The following is a 21,702-nucleotide window of genomic DNA, read 5'->3' as shown; positions in this document are numbered from 1 at the left end:
GTATCTTTTTGAATTAGAGTTTCCTTCAGGTATGTAAGTTTTAAATATCTCTTACTTCACCTCTCTAAATTCCAGCTTTCTCTTCTGTGTAAGGGGGATAATTTACCTACTTTGTGGGATCATTGGGAGATTAAGTTAGATACAATGTCTTGCTGCCCTGTTTGTGCCTGGCGGGCTGCTGCCCACTGCCTTCCATCTTGCCCCATTTCCCATCTTCCACATTGTTGCCAGACTTATGTCTCAAATATGCAAATCTGATCATTTCCACCATCTTCAGATGGCTTCTCATTACTGTTAGAATAAAATCTGAACTCCTTGCCTGCTACTTAAGACCTTGCAGTATCTACCCCTACCCCCAATATTTTCCCAAACTGATTTCTCCTTTTTTTTCTCCATGCCATCTTAGATGTTCTTTTCTCCAGGAAGCCTTGGGCAATCCCACTACTTTAGGGTAGGTTAGTTATCCTGTCTTCTTCACATTCCCAGATGCTACCCTAAAACTTACCAGGCCATCCTCTAATTACCTATTTATCTGAACCCTGTAATAGTCTGTAAGATCTATTGTGAAGGACAGGGTTTATCTCAGTCACCTTCTTTATTCCTGTAACTAGCATAGTGTCTAGCGTATAGTAGGTATTCAGGAAATACTTGTTAAATGAATGAATAACTTCAAACTTTTACAATAAATTTTATAACACAAAACAAACATAACTTTTAAATTATTTCAGTCAACCTAGATGTCCCATTTAACTCAAAGTAAACCAGCAATCCATTTATTTGTTGCAGACAAATTAATAAAACAAATAGTAGAAAAGAGTATGATAAAACTGAACCCACATATCATATCAGTAGAAGAAAATAATAACGTTTTTTGTTCCTTCTAATTTCTGAGATTTTCAGATTTTTTCGGTCATAATTTAAAATTAGACTTTCTCCATAGCACAGAGCTATAATTTTTAGGGCGGCTTAGAAACAATGATGTCAGTATTAGTTTATTTGTAGTCTCAGAGCCCTACTGAGCTGACGTTGGGGAAGTTTTATAAAATGGGCAAAGAAACTTGTGATTAGAAAATGTGGCTCTTCAGAGTTCCTGGTAAATAACTCTCAGGTAACAGTAATAAGCCTATACCATATTAATGTTTTTTAATGAAAACTAATTGTATTTACCATGACAAAAATTTAGTGAGAAGAATAGCATTGTTTTACATTTTTGCAAATCTCTAATGTCTGGCTTAGTAGAAGATAGTTGGATTCTAATATGTGCTTCTGTAGTCAATCTGTAGGAACATGTTATTTAGCCTCTGGAATATCCATTGTTCACTCAGAAAAGACTGAGAGTGAAAAAGAAAAATGAAGTTTTAGCATTATTATGAAATACTGTCGTGAACTTGCATATTGTCTGGCAGGGTCTTGGTCACCCCCAGGGATCCCTGGACCATACTTTGAGAACCACTATACTAAAAGATTGTGCTGTAATTGGGCCTGTGATGGACAAGGTGATTCCACATGTGCAGAGGTGAGATAACTTTGAAGGATGAACTCATTCCTCATAGCATCTACCCCAGCCCTGAGTTGGAGAAGCGGCAAGCCTTCCACACCTGGTCCCCCACAGGGACTGAGTGGAAAGCCCTTGGTGAGCAGCAAGGCTAAAAGGATTTTTTTTGTTTTTGTTTTTTGTTTTGTCTTGGCAGCAAATGGGAAGATGCCTGGGGACTATCTTGCTAGTGATGGAAAATAGGGTGGCCCTTGCCTTCTGGAGGCAGGTCAGGGTCATGAAGTCAAGGATACAGACTGTGCTCTGACAGCAAACCAGGCATTTAGGGGTAAGAGGGCTTTGAGAAACTGCATATGGAGTGGGATAGAGCTGAAAAACTTGTCAGTAGCTGTGGTTAAGTCAGAAGACTTTGTAAACCTCTTTTAAAGAGTATATCATAGCTTTTAAAATTGATTTTTCTTTAGTAAAAATTAAAAATTCCAGCCTGTCTTCATTGTGTTTGAAGAAACCTGGAAAAAGATTTTTAAAACCTCTGATTTAATTTTAACTTCCTAACTGAAACAGGAACACATACATGTTGTCTAAAACTTTGGCAAGTCAGGAGGAGGTTATAGCTCAGTGGTAGAGTGCATGCTTATTTAGCACGCACAAGTTCAATCTCCAGTACTTCCATTAAATAAATAAATAAATAAATCGAACTACCTGCCCACTCAAAAAACAAACAAACAAACAAACAAAAATTGACAAGTACAGAGAAGCAAAAATGAAAAAAAAAATTACCCATAATTTCACCATCCAGAGATACACACTGTTAACATTTTGAAGCATATATCTCCAGATTTTATTTAACCTTATTTCTAGCAGTGGTGTCATTCTATACATACTGTTTTGTAACAGTCTTTTCCCCCCTTAACAATGTATTATAAAACAAGGCGTCTTTCTCCTTTAAATAATATATGGAGGAAGGGCTCTTTTCATCTCCTCTTAAGGAAGAACTTCGAAAGTGCATGTGAACGTGTGTTTGTGTGTGTGTGTGTGTGTGTGTGTGTGTGTGTGTGTACATCGTGGGAGGGAATGCCCAGCACCATAGTGGCTTCAGTAAGAAATATAAGTAAGAAAATCTGCGAGGAGAAATGGAAAACAAATCTTGGGGAAATAGAGTTGTGATCGCTTGATTAGCCACCTCTTACACTTCTTATATCTGGAAGATCTTTCTAGAATGTTCTTTGCTCAAGCCTTAGAAAACTCTTTGATTATGGTGAAATAATGAGTAAACTTTAAAGAGGAAATTAAGAGGGAAGAAGTTCAAGAGAAGTTTGGTAGAGGGTGATTGAGCACATTGTTGTGCAATATCAAGGCGATTTGAAAGTGGTACTCGAGTTCCTTGTAGCCAAAGTTAGATAGTTCCATTATTGCATCACTAACAAATGTGGAAGTGATGTCGAGTCACTCCAACATTGACATTTCTGCTGCCAGGGTGGAATATTTAAATCACCAGCTCCGTGACGTTGTGCAGTCCCCCCTGAAGGGGCGAGTTAGTGGGACTGTCGACTGGTTTCAGGGTCAGAAATGGCCTCCCACTTGTTAAACTCAAACCACCCTTTTTAAATATAAATATTTAAATTGTCCTATTGGGATCTTTGGCCAGTTGCCGTATTTGAAACACTCTTGTGTGTACTTTTCCCTCTGTACTTCTTTTGCTTCTTTTGTCATTTTGTTTAGGTTACTACTATGAAAAACTGGTTTTGCTATTGATTTTAAATATTACTGTGATGACAGGTAAGAGGTTCATTCATTCATTTACTGATTCATTCATTCAGCAAGTATTTACTGAAATCTTCTTGTGCCAAGCACATAGTATTATATTGTTAGTATTAGCGTTAGTAAATACTAAGGTAGATATGAGTTCAAGGATTGCAGCGGTTTCTTTCTCATTAAATAAGTATTTTGGATCTTCATCTTTTTCTCTTCTGAATACATTCCTAACAATCTGTGACCAGTCTTACTGGTCTCGTAGTCATATGTAGTTACATGATGGTAGCTTAAGTGGGTGAATCAACAAGTTGGCTTCTCTGCTTGAACTGCAAGGATACTGGGTTTAAACTAGTCATAGGGAGGCAAAGCATTCAAGACGGCGCACATCCATGTATTCCAGGTTTGATGGTCCTCTTGCAGGCGTGCTTCATGGCGATGCCAGCAGGCATGGGTGTGCAGTAGAGGGTGTTGTGCCACGTCTGGGCTGTCTGCCGCTTGAGTGGGGCTGTTGCACCTGCCCAGTGTTCCTGCTTGGGTGATGGACTTCTTGGGGGGAGATGGACAATAAGGGGCGCTTTTGGTAGGGGGGGCAAAGAATGGCTACCATCTTGCATTTCCTTCTTAATTCTCATCATGGTGAGAAAACTTGGCTGATGTTTGATTGCTTTTGAGGTCTCTCTTTGGGTAGGGTGCTAAATATGGCCTGAGAGTACTTTAAATTTATGATTCAAGTCACTATAAGGGGAAACAAATACACTCCTTGTCAAGGTCTAAGTGGTTCTTTCTTTCATTATTTGTGTTCTTGGTGTTCAGTCCACCAAAACATACGAGTATAGCAGCAAGAGTGCTGGCTTAGAAGTCGGAAGACACAAGAAGACATTGGTTTGAATTCTGTCTTTAACACTTACAAATTGTTTAATCTTGGGCATGATTTCTTTATCCCAGATTTCTCTTAAAATCCACTTTAATAGTTGATGTGGGAATTGAAAGAGATCAATCATACAGTTATGTTAAGCACGTAGCTCTTATGTGCTTCCCAGAACATCTATAATAACTATTGTTTATAAAATTCACTTGTCAACTAATCACCTACTTATTTGCAGTACTGATTTCTGCCTTATTTAAGTTCTTGTGGCTCATGTCTTATCTCTTCAGCCATCAGAAGTGTTGAGCTAACGTTTCAAACATGTATCTCCTCCTCCAGGAAGCCCTCCCTGACCTCTTCCTTCTTCCCTCACAAGACTTGGCACATATCTTTATCATTCCACTTATCCCCTTGTATTGTAGCTATCTGTTTGTATCTATATGTTTTACTTACGGAATGGTGAGCTTATCGAAGGTGAAACTATGTCTTCTTCTCAGCACGTAGCAGAACACATGGCCCAGAGAAGATGTGATCAGCATGTGTTTGGTGAATGACTAGATGAACGAGAGTGAGGGAGAAGTGGAACTGGCTTCTACAGGAGCAGAATAGAGGAAGATTTTGCATGGATTTTTATTCAGCCTCTTACCTGCGGCATCTCTTCAAAGAACAGGAGACCTGTCATTCACCTGGAATATGGAGAGGGACAGGTTACATGGCTCTCATCTCAGCTACGTATATACAAATTCCAGAAGGTTAGTTGTAGTTCTTACTGAAAAACAACAGCTGTGGCAGAGCAGGGCATGATAGGGAAGTCACTAAAAGAAAAGAAGGTAGATGGGACCCTTTCAGACTTGGAGTCTAACCCCAGTTCTGCCTCTAGGACTTCGTAATGCAATTTAGAGTTTAAGTGCTCAGCTACTTGACCACCAAGGAAAACCGACCGGACTTGATGTTTCACTCTAATTTTGATCGTCACTGAGTCTAGATGTATTACAAGGCACTCTCTCTCTTGGCCTTTACCTCTGTGGCAGAGAGCTGTGACACACCTGGCAGCATCCTGATTGGGGATGTGAGCTGCTCGCCTTCCACAGAAGCACAGTCCATGCAAAACAGAATTTGAAACCACCCCTGGGGTGACTTTTGAGTGGAGTGATACTTCATTTGTGGCGTGGTGTGAAGGCCTAGGCTTAATGGGTACAGGCTCAGATGGTCCTGTTGCTTTGTATTATTTAGTGGGTGCCACTTGACTAGGCAGCCAAACAGAGAAGAAAGCCCATGTGCTGGGAAGAGGAGGAAGGATGGAGAAGCTGCTCTCTTCATTTCCCACAGTTTTGGGTGCAGCATTCCTTTGCCAGCTTTAAAAATGTCTTTTAAATAATTACTTTATGTATCAATTAGGACTCTTTCATTTCTAAGTAAAAGAAACCTAAGAGAAATTAGCTTAAGTCAAAAAGGAAATTCATTGGCTCAGGGAACTGAAGAGTCAATGGGTAGAACCAGCGTTAGGTACAGCTGTATCCAGGAGATTTAGTGCTGGCATTGGATACCTGCCTCTCTCTATTCATTAGTCCACTTCCTTTTACGTGGTGGAAAAGTGGCCTCAGGAGCCCATAGACTCCTAGAAATCCCAGTGGAAGATTTCTTCAGTAGCTCCACCAGAGAGTGGACAGGTCTGGGTCCTATTTCCCTGGTCAGCACCTACTAAATCACATGGAGAGGGGCTCTGGTCGCAGGCAGGTGGTCTGTTACTGGATGATGGGGAAGGGGTCTCAGGCAGGCAAAACCGATAAGCACTCACTCCATTTTACTGGCTACGTTTTGGGCTTAGCTTGCTCTGCTTGATTCTCTGGCTCCCTTTTCTGCTTTTGCACAAATCGTGTATGTGTTTCTATTCTCTCTCCTGATGGTCTCTGCCACTCCCACTTAGCCGTTGTCTCCTTACAGAGGACAGCCCTGTCCTTACCTCCGGCCTCTCCCTTTCTCAGAGAACACTCACACATCGTTTCTATCTGGTGTCCCACAGGCAGGCACTGCAACTTTAAATGTCTAAAACCAAGCTTGCCACAATCCTCTCAAAGGTATTTTTCCCCCCAGATTCCCTTATCACACCAGTAGCAACATCCTCTTTCTACTCTCCCAGAGTTGTAACCTCAAAAGTCGTTCTTTGACTATTTCCTTTGCATATTTTTTTTCTGCTTTATGTGAACTCTCCGTTGTTCTTTATCATTATGTCTCTTACGAATTTATCACTTTCCCTCTGGTTTTATAGCTACTGGTGTATCTGATTTATTTCTGCAAAAATTATTTAGGTTTCTTGATGGGAGGTGTGATGGCTTATTTATGTTTGTACTATTTCTTTCTTGGTTGTCACCCTCCAGCTTCCCTTGCTTTCCACTCTTTCCGTCAGTATTATACCCAGGATTTTATGATGCAATAAATATTTGTTGAATGAAGAAAAGAATTGATGTGCTGTGTAGTATAATTACATGGTCATTATACTTGGTATTGACAAGGAAAGCCAGAGCCTGACAGGAGTTAAAGCAACGAAGACAGAGTTTATGCAAGAACTATTGCAGTGGGGTAGCAGGGACCTCCGTATAGAACTGGGCTCAGTTCCAAGTACATCACGGACAGGTGGGGGTTTACAGTCAAGGAGCAAGGTGGGGGGGTCAGTGGATGGGAAATTACTAAGAGGAAACATCAAGTTTAGGGAGGGATGTTGGTTTACTAGACCTCAGAAGATTCCTACTGAAGGCAGTCCGGGATAATCAGATACCAAGGGTGAGAAATGAGGAATGGGCCAGATATTAAGGGTGATCAAATATTAGCGATGGGGGATTTCTCCAACCTGACTTAGCAGGACTCTTGCTAACACTGGGGAGTGCAGGCCCAAAAGGATGGAAGCAAGGCTGAGACCTAGATGGCTTAGGAGAACCTGGTTAAAGTTTGGTCCAGTAGAGAGTGTGTGTCATTCTCTAAGCTGTGTAATTTCACATCTTGCCTAACTCATTGGCATTTATCCTAGGCAGATTGCCACTGTAAAAAATGCTGAGGGAGGAACTTGCCCTCATTGTTCAACCTTCCCCATCTCCTTTTTGCTCCAGCCGCAGCATTTCCACAAAGATCTATCTGGGAAAGAAGAGGGAAAAAAACCCCCAACCTTCTGACTAGTCAGCTCTGGAGGAAGACAGAGTAGAGGAAACAGAAGAAGAAATGCCTGGGACTATGTGCTAAAATGATGTTGAATATAATTTGGCGTCTTATTTATGATACAGGCCAAAACCCTCTTTTCTCTACCATGACCTGACTTTGGTGCTTCCTGTGTATAAGGCCCTTCCGAGATCACTTTAATGGGGTAAGAGACTAGCAAGTAGGAGGTTAAGTCCACACTGAGAAAATATCTTTAGGAAGAAGTCAGCCCCCTGTGCATTCGTGTGTCTGCCGGTGGGGGTGTGCGTTCCCTAGCACAGAGCTCACAGGGCCACAGCACACATCGGGTGGCGCTCTTGAAAACAGCAGTTTTGTAAGAGCAAACAGGTGGAAGGAGGAACAGCTGAGTCCAGGAAGGCGAAGGAGAGAGTGAGAGCGCCTGAAGGCACATGCTGTTCTGGTCAGTCACCCTGCCTGTCTGCCCAGGAGCTCTTGTGGACCACGCTGGCTTCATAGTTCCTTCAGTGTTTGTTTTGGAGGAGAAGGGGTGTGTTTGAGAGGACGTTTGAACTTCCTCAATGGTTCTACCGGTTCTGCTGTCACCCTCAATGTGCAGGCCCTGGGCGCTCGTCCTGTTTGTCTCTGCCCTGGGCAGCACCGCCCTTTCTCAGACAGCTGCCTTCCTTGTGTGAGGTTCAACTGTTTAATCAAAGCACTATCAAAATCAATATTGTTTAAAGCCAAACAAGGTGCTGTGTAATGCTCTTTGCATTCTACTTGCTGGAAGATAGCTATTTAATTAAACTAACTAATTAATTTTCACTCATAACTTAGCTCCTTTATTTTGTTTTTAATTAAAATATAGTTAGCATTCAATATTATGTCAGTTTTAGGTGTCCTACCTAGTGATTTGACGTTTGCAGACATTGTGAAATGGTCACTGTGCTATGCCTAGCAACCATCTGTCCCTTGCAAAGTTACTGCAATATTATCGACCACGTTCCTTATGCTGTGTATTATATTCCCATGGCTTTTTGTACCTTTTAATACCCTACACCTATTTCACTTCCCTGCTTCTGACAACCACTGTTCTCTGAAGGTAGAAGCTATTTTAAATAAATCAGGCTGCCATTAATTCAGTTTTTCATGCTATTAGTATTCTATCCTCATTCTAAAATCATAAAGCAAAGCCTAGAGGTTTGTCATCTCTCTTCCTTTTTGTTCTTTCTATATAGATCGCCAAGACTCTCAGCTATCTTGCAGTGTTGATTATGTATTCGACTGCATTGTTTATTTTTCCTAACCATATATAGGAGAGTGTCTTTAATAACGTACAGTGAGCAATCTGGGCATCCTTAGGGATAGTGACTTTAAAACTCTTGATTGCCATTTATAGTGAAAAATGAACTTTACATCGTGTGGTCCAGTGTACACGTACATGCTACGTACAAAGTGTAACTGAAGCAAAAGTTTGATTAAGTCATACTTACCCTTGTGTGTAATGCACTCTACAGTTCCTATTATATTGTTTTTTACTTACAGAATGCTGACTGTGACTTAGTGGATTTCCTGATTCACTAATGGGTCACAATTAGAGTCTGAAAAGAACTGCTTAACAGTCATCAAGTTTTAGGAAGGTAGACTGTTGACTGAGTTTTCTCTTTTTTTTTTTTTTTTTTTTTTGCTATTTTTCTAGTTTCTAGATTTAAAGAGATGTGGCCTGCTTTATGATTGTAGAGGTCTAACATTTTTGTAGTGAGTTTTTGTATAACAGTCTTAGACTGTTAATTCTGAGACTTTGCAAGTTATCTTTGGGCAGCTTCCCCTTTTCCTCCTATTTTATAGTTGGAGGAACTTGAAGTCCAAGTCCTTAAGACTTCCTCGCAGGGAAACAGTGCTGCTCTGTGTTTACCCTGCTACACTGATTCCTGGAGTCCTGCAGTGGGGCGGTTGAACCACATGGACTCTGTAATTTTTGAGCCTAACAATTATGCTCCTGGGTGTCTTCATGGTAATGAATAAACTACACCCGCTTTCTCTCCCTCAGTTGGCTTTTGAACTATTTTCTCCCTCCATTAGTTTATTGTCCCCTATTCTCGGCCTAAGGGAAGACTAACGCAGCATTGAGTGTACTGTCTCCTCTTCCAGGGGTGGTGCACAGCTGTCACTGTCAGGAACCCAAAGGAGAGTTTGAGTTCAGTAAAGAACAGCTTTAGGCACATACTAAATCATTAAAAAAAAAAGTCTGTGCATTTTCTTTAAGGCAATTGAAGCTGTAGCTTTCAACAACTACCTATATTTTGATGTGTTTGATGTTTTTTTCATCTTTCTGTCATAAACAGTAGTGATCTCTTTTTACCAAATCTTACATTTTTAATTTGACTGTTTCTGTTGTGAAAGGAATTGCAGCACTTTAAGGTCAAACAATTAACAACAACTTTGGAGTTCTCAGCATGCTCAGTTCATAGTGTATTAGTCAGCACGAGCTGCCATAACAAAATACTGTAGACTGGGTGGCTTCAACAACAGAAATTTATTTTCTCATGGGCTGGAGACTGGAAGACCAAAGTCAAGGGTTGGTGTCTGCTAAGAGCTCTCTCCTTGGATGGCTGATGGCTGCTTTTTGGCTGTGTCCTCACATGGCAGAGAGAGGGAGAGAACAAGGAAGCTCTTTTGTGTCTCCTTGGAGCAGGGCCTCACCCTAGTGACTTCATCTAACTCTAATAGCTCCTAAAGGCCTCATCATCAAATATCATCACCTTGTGGGTTAAGGCTTCAATGTATGAATGTGGGAAGGACGCAATCCAGTCCATAGCACAGAGCTAAGGTCTCAGTGGGGTTTAAATACTGGCTGAAGTATACAAAGAAATGTTCTTTGCACACCTTAAAGACAGACTTTTCTATTTGAGTGAATGAGTGTATTTCATACTCTATAATTCTCATAACATTTATTAGCAATAGTAATACGTTTAATTTCTTTTGTATTCTTCCTAATAATGCAAGTATATGTAAGAAAGTTTACAATTAAAATATGCCCAAGAGTAAAATGATACTTTGAAAAAGTTATTTCTGCCCAGAATTTTTTCTAATGCAGATTCTGTTCCTCATTAATAGTTAAATAAATTTCTAAACAGTCTAGCACCATTTTCAAAACTTTATATAATATAGGAAAGCTACCCACCATCGAGAATAATATATATCTTAGCAAACAACCATTTGTGCTAAAGACATATTTTAAAACAACTTTTATATATTGAAATTATTATCAGAGTCTAGAATGGATGAATTTCTTGACCATGAAACTGTGAGGGAACCAGGTGTTTGTCTGCAAGAAATGCTATACAGACCCACTCCCGTAGCCAACACAAAACACCTAATCAAACCAAAGAAAAACAGAGAGGGAAGGTTGAGGATACAGAATTGTCTTAAACCTCCTTGTGAGAATTACCATCATTCTAATTTTAATATGTTTAAAGTCCCTGGAAATCCCCAAATCCATTCTTGTATTTTGGCTGCTACAGGTAGACTGTTGACTGAGTTTTCTCTTTTTTTTTTTTTTTTTTTTTGCTATTTTTCTAGTTTCTAGATTTAAAGAGATGTGGCCTGCTTTATGATTGTAGAGGTCTAACATTTTTGTAGTGAGTTTTTGTATAAGAGATAGTGTTGTGTGTCTAGAGGAGATGCTGTCTCTACAGTGTCTATGCTTGCAGCCTTCTACTATGTTGACACGTATATGTTTACTTTGTGTCTTCTCTTCCAGTGTTTATCAGCTGAAGAGATCTTTTCCCTTCACGGCTTTTCAAATGCTACGCAGATAACCAGCTCAAACTTCTCTGTCATCTGTCCAGCGGTCTTACAGCAATTGAACTTTCACCCTTGTGGGGATCGGCCCAAACACAAAACAAAACCAAGTCTTTCAGAAGGTATGTTGGAAGCTTTTTCTCCCATTTGTTGGAAAAGTCTGCGAGCTAGTTTGAAATGAAAATAAGGCGCTTCTTTTTCTGCTTTATTGCTCTTAATTAATCTACATCAAATCCCTTGAGTAAAAATACTTATATTCTGGAAGTATTTAGAGTATACATAATTAGAACTCATTTAAGCTTCAGAAGTTATGCTGTTTGATTTATGGAGTCAAAATTTTACTTGGTACCAATTGAAAATTTTAGAAAATTTGGTTCTTGATTTTAAACAATGTGTTTTATGCTGTGTATGTTGGATGGCACATTCACTATTTGGGTCATAAGTGACCAATTTCCATTACCTTCTGCTTATCGTATTATTTTAAAACTGTCAATTTATCTGCCATTGTTAGGAAAGGGATAAAGGAACTAGTGTGGTTCTAGAGTAAATCTTAAGGTACTGAGTTATTAGTGCTTTAATTTTCATAAGTGAAAGGAAACACCAGTGCCTATTTTAAGTGCCTATGATGGTGTTGCCATAGATACTGAATTAAAAAAAGTAACCTGCAAAAAAATGTTAAAAAAAGAAGTGTGTCCTTACTGGTTAGTTCACATACTCCATTAAATATGTAGAAGAGTTCTTTTACCAGTGAGAGAAACCAATTGTTGAGGGGTTATTTTGCTAGCTCTGTGCAATTTCTTGATATTCCCAAATTGCTACCGTATCCCACACGAGTATTTTAATTCTTATTTTTTTTGCTCCTTTATGTTCTGTGTATTAAGGATTCAGCAGTGAGCAAGAAGAAAAAGTACAGTAAAAGCACAGATTCTGAAGTCAGCCCACCGAGGCTCACATCCCAGCTCTGCAGCTTTCCAGCTATGTTGTGTGCTTGACTTTATGTCTGTGGGCTATCTGCCTCACTTTTCTCATTTAAAATAATACCTTTCTTATAAGGTTCTACAAGGATTAAATAACAATGTTTGTAAAACATTTAGAGTACTATCTGGCACATAATAGGTACTATATATATATCTTTTAAATAAAATGTATTTAACATGTACATAATTCTGGGGACAGGGGGAAAAGCTTCAGAAAAAGCAAATCCTCTACTCTGTGCAAGTCAATTACTGATACTCAGAAGTGTTTTAACCCCAATTCCCAGGTTACTCTCAGGAACCAGGTGGGAGGAACAGGGAAGTGGGAAGCAGTAAGTGGAAGAATTCTAGGGTCAACACTGCAAAGTCACAAAATGGAAAAATCAACACTTCTTAGTTACAAGATCAAGTAGACTCTGACTATTTGGACCCAGGACCCAATAACGAAAGAAATGCCTCTTAGGGTGCATGTTATCTTAGGAGTTTAAATAAGGTTGGAGTGGGTGGGATTGGGTGAGAGGAGATAGAGAAAAGTTTCTGGAGAACTAGAGGAACTAGAAGAATACTCACTGCTCATCTAAGATGTTGAATTTGATGGCATATTGCCTATACTTGGTGTAATATCTTAATTGTTTCATTTTCGCGCAGCTGTGTAGTCTTGGGTAACTTATTTAATGTCTCTATGCGTCATCTGTAAAATGGAGTCATAATAGTACCTTTCTTACAGAATTACTGGGTGTATCAAATGAGTTAATACATGCAAGCACCCAGGACAGTGCCTGGTACGGAGCAGAAAGAATATGTCTTCACTCTTCTTATATATGTGCTCATAGGTTCACCCCATTCCCTGGCTGTGTGTAAGCTTGTCCTTTTCTCACAAAGAAATCATTTTTTAACTACTGAAATGCATTGGATTCTTGATATAACAGTTCACCTAATATAGAGTCAATTTTGAGCTCATTTAAGGGAATGAAAAACCAAAATAAAAGCAATCTAAAGGAGTCATGATTCAGAGATTTTATGAACACATTTACTCTGATATTTCAGTGAGCAGAGCAAAGAGTTTTATTTATCTGAAACCTCACATTTTGTGGTTTTTAAATTGCCTTTCAGGTGCTTTATAAACTCATACTGATGAGTGCAAGAAACTGATGATAAATTAAATTCTCTAGGATATTAAGTACATTTTAGCAAGAAATTAATGGCCAAAAGTTGCCTCATTTTTTTTTTTTTTGCAATCACAGAATGCGGTTCAATTCAAATAACAGATAAGAATAATAGAATTTTACTCGAAGTGTCCCTGAAAATCACATTGTCTAACTCGTAATACAACCAGTGACATAAATCTATGCTCCAGAGAGGTTAGGTGGCTTCCTCTAGGTACAATACCTGAGACGGGATGACAGCCCAGGGCTCCTGACTCCTGGGTTGTTGCTCTTTCATTGTCTAACAGTGGGATAAGTGAACTGAAATTTGCATAATGTCTGCTTACTAATTTTTTAAAAAAGTAATAATAACACTTACTGAAGACTTACTGTATTCCAGGGACTGTATTAACTGTTTTTATTCTTGTAAAAACTCTATGAACTAGGAGAATTCAATAAGTTTAAAAAAGTGAAGTTCTTAGAAGAATCTTAACACATTCTGGGCATTCAATAAATATTAGCTGTTGTTACTAATATTGCTTGTAATGTATTAAAAATCCTTCAGAGTTCACTAAGAAGCAGAGAGAAAGGATTCTCCCTGGAACACATCATTAGAGGGAGTCCTATGGGTGTATAGAGCAGTCCAAGGAATGCTTTTATACCAGTTCAATCTTTGGTGCCCAAGTTGAGGGGATGAATGGATTTTTTTTTCTTGAATAATGTTCTAATGATACAAGAAGGGGAAACCATCTGCAGTGCGATGGTTCACACTTCCACAGTTCCCCAGGTGCTTCTGATAAAATGTGCACAATAGTAAGGAAGGTAAGAAAAATTGGACAAGGAAATGAATTAGTATTTTTTCGAAAGAGTTCTGGGCTGCACCTTGAGATATGGCATTCATTAATTCATTCATCAAGGAATGTGTGCTGTTTGCTAAGCAATGTTCTAGGCACTGAATAAAATATAGCCCCTGTCCTTGAAAATCTTATAATTTGTATTAGGTAGACAAGTACAGGAGTGATAGAATGATGGTAGCATGCAAGAAATGGTGGACGGTCCACACACCTTCAAACAAAGAGCTGTGGGAAACATGACAAGCAAGGCCCTTCTGCCTGGAGGAGCCAGGAAAGCTTCTTAGAGGAGATCTTTGAGGTGGCTGGGAGAGCCCTGTGTGAATCTGTCAGGCAATGAAGATAGAAAGGTGTTTCCAGACAAAGAACCACAGTGCAAAGATAATTCTGCTTTTGGAAAACATTGTATCTGCATAAAGGCTGTGTTGATCTGGGTAAATAACATTGGAGAGGTGGTGTGGCAGTCTGTTTATGAAGGATAGTTGTGAATAGAGGCACGAGATGATTTGAGCTGTGTTTTGGGATACTAAGTCTGGTGGCCATGCCAAGTAGGGGAAGGAAGACCAGAAAGCTGTCATAATGTGTCAGATGAGGAGAGTGAGAGATGAGAGCCTGAACTCAAGCCATGAGCAACGGGAGGGAGAAGCTGGAGCGAGAGAGATCTCAAGCAGAATTGATAGCATTTGGTCACTAATTATCTTTGGAATTGATTGTGGAGAGTGAGAAATTGAAATTGATCCTTATCCTTCTGCTATTTACAGAAACCATGAACATGGGCAATGAAATAGAATTTCTCAGGGGAAGCTGATGAATTTTTATGTGTAGTGGCTTTTCCTCCATTTGGTGCTCAAAAAATTTTTGCATTTTTCTTTTAGTTTCAATGTGTATATATCTTGTCTACCCAGCTGGATTATATTTGTTGAATGAATGAATACATGTAGGCTAGTGATGGGATGGAAGGTTAGGACAACTACACATTGATATACCATGGAGGAAGAGGTGGGACTGAGAACTTAGTCTAAGTGGGAACTTTGAAGGGAGTGGGTAGTATTGTTTTAGGTGATAAGATAAGAAAAAGGAAAGAGGTGGACCTTTGTGAGTCCAATGAGATGACTCTAGGGCATGATCAGAAGTCTGGGACTGATAGGAAAGTATCTGGAGAAGAGAAAAGTCATGGTCGGTGCTGTGATGGTTCTTGTGGTAACATAGTAAAGTTTATTATCTGTCCTTTTCACTTGGTATCCAACACAAGCTAGCTTGTCTTGCTCTGTGTGTGTGTGTGGCTGCTTGCCTCCCCAGGCAAAGGATCCAAGGTCCTTGTTGGCAGGAACCACGGTTTGGTCTACATCCTGGACTCCATAAACATTTGCTCTGGCTGTTTATTTGTAGTTAGACTCGCTTGAACTAGAGTAATGGTGAGCAATCCTGTATTCATGAAGCACGATAATGAAGGTCCACAATTTTGTTGAGTCCCTTGGGCTTAAGTTAGATTACTTCTAAGGAGTAACGAAGCAGATTGCTAATGAACGTGGACTCTGGAGCCGGACTGGGTTGGAAATCTAGCATTCTATCCACGTGACTCTGGCAGCTTATTTGAACTCCACATACCTTGGTTTCCTCAACCGTATGAAGGAGGTAGTAGCAGTACTTACCTCAGAGGGTTTTGTGAAGATCAGATGAATTAATACACATTAGTCATTTAGCGCAGTGCCTGGCGTGTGGCAGTCACTCACCAAGCATCTGGTGTTACTCCGCCCTCCATTGTGTGTTGACAGAGGAAAGCGGCCCAACATTTAAAAATGTTTTCTGGGCATTTTAAAGAAGTGACAGTGCAGGGGCAGCTTTCTAACCTTTCACACTGTTCCTTTGTGCACAGAAAATGGGGCCACAGGCAGAGCCAATGTCCCACAAGTGCAGGGGCCGATTTGTATACAGCCGGCACTGCCGTCCACCACTGGCCGGTTCACACGGTCTGTTCCCATTTTGTTTTTAAACCAAGCCTTCTAGGATAACCAGGGGGATACTGAGGCCCAGAGCAACAGGTCACACATGTCATTAGCCATAGAGTCAGGATGCCACTCATTCACTTCATTCTAAGTAATGTTTATGAAGCACCTACTGGGAGCCAGGCCCTGGGGTTGGAGAGAAGACGGTACCAACTCCTTTTGTCACCATGGTCTCCACCGGATGGGATATTTTTGCCTTCATCTGAGCCAGGTAGGGTGGGCTGTGCAGTGTGTCTGCTCTATGCTGCCGGCTTGTGCTGCCTTCCTGAGTGCTCACTGCACTGGGGCTCCCTGGGGGCCAGCAAGGGGGCTGAGGTGCTGCTCCCCCCGCCACGGTGGGGGGGCTGTCCACAGGCGCCTGCAGACAAGTGATTATGGCAAGCTTAGTGTCAACAACTGTGGTCATCTTGAAGCTAACTATCCCCACCCATCTCCACCCCTGCCTTGCACTCGCCTCCCATCCCTTCTCCCTGAAACTCACACTGCCTCTCTTATTCCTCTGGAAGACTGAGTTTTACACTAGGCTTTGAGCCATAGCTGAGACTAGGTAGCTTGGAGCCTGTGGGTCTCAGACGATCACCCTGCTAGATGCTCTCCAAATTCCCTGCAAGCTATAAATAAAGTCCTTAATCCTGTAATGATGATGTAGGATGGATGAAAGCGTGGGCAGTATTACTATTAATATTTATATGCTGTATTTATATTCTCAGCTCCCTATGTAATTTTCATTGAGAAGATTTTGTTGTTTTAAAGAAGATACCTGTTTTAAGCTTTTAAAAAAGAAAGTCATTTCAGGCTTAATGTACAACTTCATTTGGCTCCTTTGCTCTGATTAATTTCTGCTCTTTTCCCTCTGATCCACAGTTTGGGGATATGGTTTCCTGTCAGTGACAATTATTAATCTGGCATCTCTCCTCGGACTGATTTTGACTCCGTTGATAAAGAAATCTTATTTCCCTAAGATTTTGACCTTTTTTGTGGGGCTGGCTATTGGGACTCTATTTTCAAATGCAATTTTCCAACTTATTCCAGAGGTAAGGAGGTTGGCTGTTTGTTTCCGTGAATAATTGTTTCTTTTAAATGTTTCAGTGCTTTGTACATTTTAAGCCTCCATAATTCTCACGGCCTTTTATGGTCTGGTTTATAGTGTTTTGGATAAAAGAAAGCTGAATCACAGCAAATGAAAAGGCTTGTCCCAAGCTGCAGGGGAAGTCAGTGTTCGAGATAAAATTAATATTCTGGGAGGCCAGCCACCAGGACGTGCTCAGACAGCTCTGGGACACCTCGGAGGGCCTTAAAACTCTATTCTGTCTCACATTTGGCAAATTTAATTTTTCTACACTCTTTTATTATTTATATATTTATTTACTTCTAAAGAGCATGCAGTGTCAAATTTACTAAAGATACACAACAAAATTCCTTCATATATTTACAACAGCTATAGAAGACTAGAGGATAAATTAGAACATGGTTGACAAACCTTTTCAGTTTTTTTTGACTGTAGGATAAAAATCAATTGAGGGCTGATAACTGAACAGCAGCTTACTTTTTCTCTCTGATAAAATATGTTATTGATCTGCCGTTGACTATAGTGTGCTATTCAAATAACCAACACATAAATATACGTGCTTTACTTTCTGAATCACTTTGCTGTACACCTGAAACGTTGTAAATCAACTATATTTCAATAATAAAAAATGTTTTATTTCAAATCTGTAATGTGATCATATAGGGAAGAGAGACTGAGGGAGGAGGCTTAAGAGAGAGGAAAAGAGAAGGGAAAGAGAAAGAGACCTTAATAGGAGGGAGCCACAAAGGGGAACTAGAGAAATACCTACACACGTGGATCCCATGCACACACGAGGATGCAGGGACAAGCTCCAAACAAAGGGAAAGTTGTACCACCGCCAGCTCCTAAGTTGTAGGAAATTTTATCCGAAGATCCTTTTAGTTTTTGCAGCTGTGTGTGAAAGTAGGGATATAACTTCTTAAAGTCATAGTTTTTATTTTATTATTGCTATTATTATGTTTAGAAAGGACCTAGGAGAACATCTACTACAAACTCTCAACTGTAGAGATGAAAAAATTAAAATCCAAGGGGGTTAAATGACTTGATTGTAGCCACCTCATCAGCTAGTAACAAAGCTAGGATGACAAAACACGTGATCTGATTTAAAAAATTCTATGTAATAATATGTATGTAATATATTTAACGTAATATATTGCATCTTTAGCTCATCTGATTTCTGTGTCAGATTAAATTAAATTGATACTGTGTGTGGACTGAAGATTGTACATTTATGATTTTGAGGTTTTCTATTTTATTGCAAATGTAATTATACATAAAAATGTCTATTAGGAAAATCAGAAACTTCTTTAACGGCACATACAAATGTTCTTTTACCTTTCCGTGATAATTAGGAAATTATGAATGTGATCAGAGAATTGTGGAAACACTAAAGAATCTATCTTTTTAATAATATCCCAAATTTATATAGATAGTTATTTCTTCTTTTTTTTGGCAAAGTTATTTCCCTTTTGTTATTTCATTTTATTTTCATAACCTGTTAGGTCTTTGGAGTAGGTATTTTTTATGCCATTTTTACACTGTATATAAATAGGCACAGGGACGTCACTAAAACGAAGACGTGGTGTGAGGTCTCCCCAGAGACAGACGTAGAGACAGACGGCGTCCTCCCTTCTAGACTTCTGTTCAGAGGAGAGAGTCACAACGTGTGGAATGATACAAAGCTGTGGCTTTTCATGCATTACTCTCTCCTCTTATTTTGTTTAAGTTTGTGCTTCTTGTCTGCTAGGAGCATCTTGACTCTATGTAACTTCAAGCTCCAGCTCTTGCCCTCTGTCCTTTAAATGATGAATTACTTCCTCTTCGGTCTGTGTGTGCCGGGTATCTTGAATCTTTTCTTGTTTATTCTTGGACTCAGTCTTTGGTTTGTTTATCTCTTTAGGACTTATTCGGATCCTCTAAGGTCAAGAGGGTTTCTCTTGGGGAAACAGTAACCCAAGTGACCTGCCATACTTGCTTTAAAAATTTGGATATGGTGGGCAAATATGTTACTTTTAGGAAGAAGTGGATAATCAATGTCTCATTTATCTTTATTACCCATATTTAATGTTATTTCATAAATAAAGGAATCATTGCTGCTGTTTTACTATTAAAATTTTACTTTTTTAAGGCAAATATTGCTGAAGGTTTTATAGCTAGGAAACTATAAGATCCTTTGGGGGCTTCACTTAATAGGATTTCTTTTGGTTATAAGACTTCTGTGCCATCTCTTACAGTTTGATTACTCAAATTTCAGAGTTTCTGTTTTGTGATTTTGGTGGGTTAATTCCAAATATTACCTGGGAGTGAAGAATGGACTTAGAACGTTGGTGAAAATTGTTACTGAATCAAAGTAAATTACTTGGCTTTATCTGAATTGCCCTTTTTTCTCCCTTAGGCATTTGGATTCAACCCTAAGATTGACAACTATGTTGAGAAGGCAGTTGCTGTGTTTGGTGGATTTTACATACTTTTCTTTTTTGAAAGAATGCTTAAGATGTTATTAAAGACATATGGTCAGGTAAATGGGCTTTACTTAAAATTGGCTTTATTTCTCATTTATTTGAACAGTATAGTTTGCTGTTTTACCCACTAAAGCTACCTGATAGATGCAAATACAGGCAGGAATTTTATTCTTACAATTATGCGAGCAGTGTAGATATTAGATTTGTGAATGTGAGGAGAAAGAAAAGAGTCAACGTATTGCTAAGTACAGGAGGAACACTTGATTTGTATTGTAGAATTTGGAGTAAATACTAGCACTTTGATGTCCAATAACAGATGTACATAATTTGTATTCCATCCGTATTCATCAGCACAGGAAGGATATGCTCCCTGACATGAAGGAACAGAAACAGCAGAATCTAACAAATGGGCATACACTTAGAGGGAGAGAAATTTTATAAACCTAAAAAGATCACACCACATACAGAATAGACATACAAATTTTCTCATGTAAATAAAACCCACTAAATTCTGTTTTCCTGCCTGTATGTGCCATCTTTTTTCTTCTTGTAACCTTTTCCTCCCTTATTTTTCTGTGTAGAAAGGTCATACCCACTTTGGAAATGATGACTTTGGTCCTCCTCAGGAAAAAACTCATCAACCTAAAACGTTACCTGCCATCAACGGTGTGACATGTTATGCAAATCCAGCTGTCACAGAGCCTAATGGACACATCCATTTTGATAATGTCAGTGTGGCATCTCTACAGGTATTGTAATTCTTTGCACTCTGCTGCATCCTTGACACACTATGGAGACTGCTGTGAATTCAGTCAAGTCAGTATTTCGCACATTTAATTGTGTCAGATTTATTCCTGTATATATGTGGGATAAGCGGAGTGTAAGTCTGTTTCTTTTTCCACTTTCCCTCCATCTATTTACTATAAACACATGAGTTAAGCAAGAAATTGTAGGTTACTAGGTCAGAGGCTTTATTATTCTCTAAGATTGTTTAACTGTGTAAGAGTCACATAGATTTATATGATAGCAAAATTAATTCAGAGCATTTCTCTTATTTTGCAATTCTTTCTAAGATCCTAAACCAAAGAATCTCTGAGTGATTTTGAAACTGAAAGATTTGTAAGCTATTAAAATTGTATTCATTAATTAATTGATTTAGAATGCGTGTTCCCATTTTCTAAATAATGTTAAGAGGTATCATTTCTTGAACATATGGTAAATGCCAGGTAATATGCCAGAGCCTTATTTTATCTCCCTTAGCTTTTATAGCAACTATTAAAATTAGGGATTATTTTCTACATATTAGAACTACATAGCAAAACTATTAGAACTGAAAGTAGGGATTATTTCCTATATATAAGAACTATTTGGAAAGCAACCCCAAATTATGTATGCAAAAAGGAGAATTTATTGGAGAGATAATGGGCTGTCTAATGGAACAACCAAGCTACAGGGAGATCAAGAACCTGGAACCATGAGAATCATCCGGCCTCCCTCTCTTTCTTCTTTCTGCATCTCTGAGCCATTCTTTCCTTTTACTGTGGGCTGGCTCCTTCATAAATGGGAAGCATAGCCACTAACAACTCCTGAGATCTAAGTTTTATAATTTCAGCTGCTAGAAGGAAATTGACCCGCCTCTTCTGGTCCTAAATTCACAACTCTGGCAAGTGTCTCCTTGGTCCAGCTTGAATTAGATGTCCACTTAGACTAGTCTAAGTGCTTAGACGGCTGGGTCCCTTGTACGCCCCCAAGGAAATGTAGATGCAGCAGAGAAGTGGTTATTAAAAAGTGAGACTGGGATGTCATTGGTGTCCACAGCATTCTCATTTGACAGATTAAGAAAGTGGAGCTTTAAATATTAAATAATCTCTTCAGTGTCACTCAGCTTATAAATGACAGATCCGCAAGCTACACAGTTAAACACAATATAAAAGAGAACAATTAAAAATAAAATTAAAAGGAAGCCAGCCAAGTAAAAAAAAAAAAAAAAAAGCAGAAAGAAGGTATTTGGAAGAGGTTATTAGCACAAATGACCTGAGTTTCCTTCTGGAAAGAAAGCATGATCGGTCCTTCACTTCTTCCCACCTGATTACGGAAAATCTCAAGTGTATTTGAAAAGGCAGTTTTGT

At 39.3% G+C, this 21,702-nt stretch overlaps 1 protein-coding gene across 3 annotated transcripts in view; it reads left to right on the top strand.

Moving 5' to 3' along the window:
* Positions 1-21,702, top strand: part of SLC39A8 (solute carrier family 39 member 8) — a 66,546-nt gene that overhangs the window by 13,145 nt on the left and 31,699 nt on the right. For all 3 annotated transcript variants that reach the window (XM_032460745.1, XM_006188019.3, XM_032460740.1), the window contains exons 3-6: positions 11,026-11,188; positions 16,907-17,076; positions 19,507-19,629; positions 20,155-20,322. In XM_032460745.1, the coding sequence (XP_032316636.1) occupies positions 11,026-11,188; positions 16,907-17,076; positions 19,507-19,629; positions 20,155-20,322 (624 nt within the window). The remainder of the gene's footprint in view (positions 1-11,025; positions 11,189-16,906; positions 17,077-19,506; positions 19,630-20,154; positions 20,323-21,702) is intronic.

Source organism: Camelus ferus, chromosome 2 (genome assembly GCF_009834535.1).
Source record: "Camelus ferus isolate YT-003-E chromosome 2, BCGSAC_Cfer_1.0, whole genome shotgun sequence".
Classification (NCBI taxonomy): domain Eukaryota; kingdom Metazoa; phylum Chordata; class Mammalia; order Artiodactyla; family Camelidae; genus Camelus; species Camelus ferus.
Note: the sequence above shows the minus strand (reverse complement) of the source record. Positions and strands in the feature narration are given on the sequence as shown.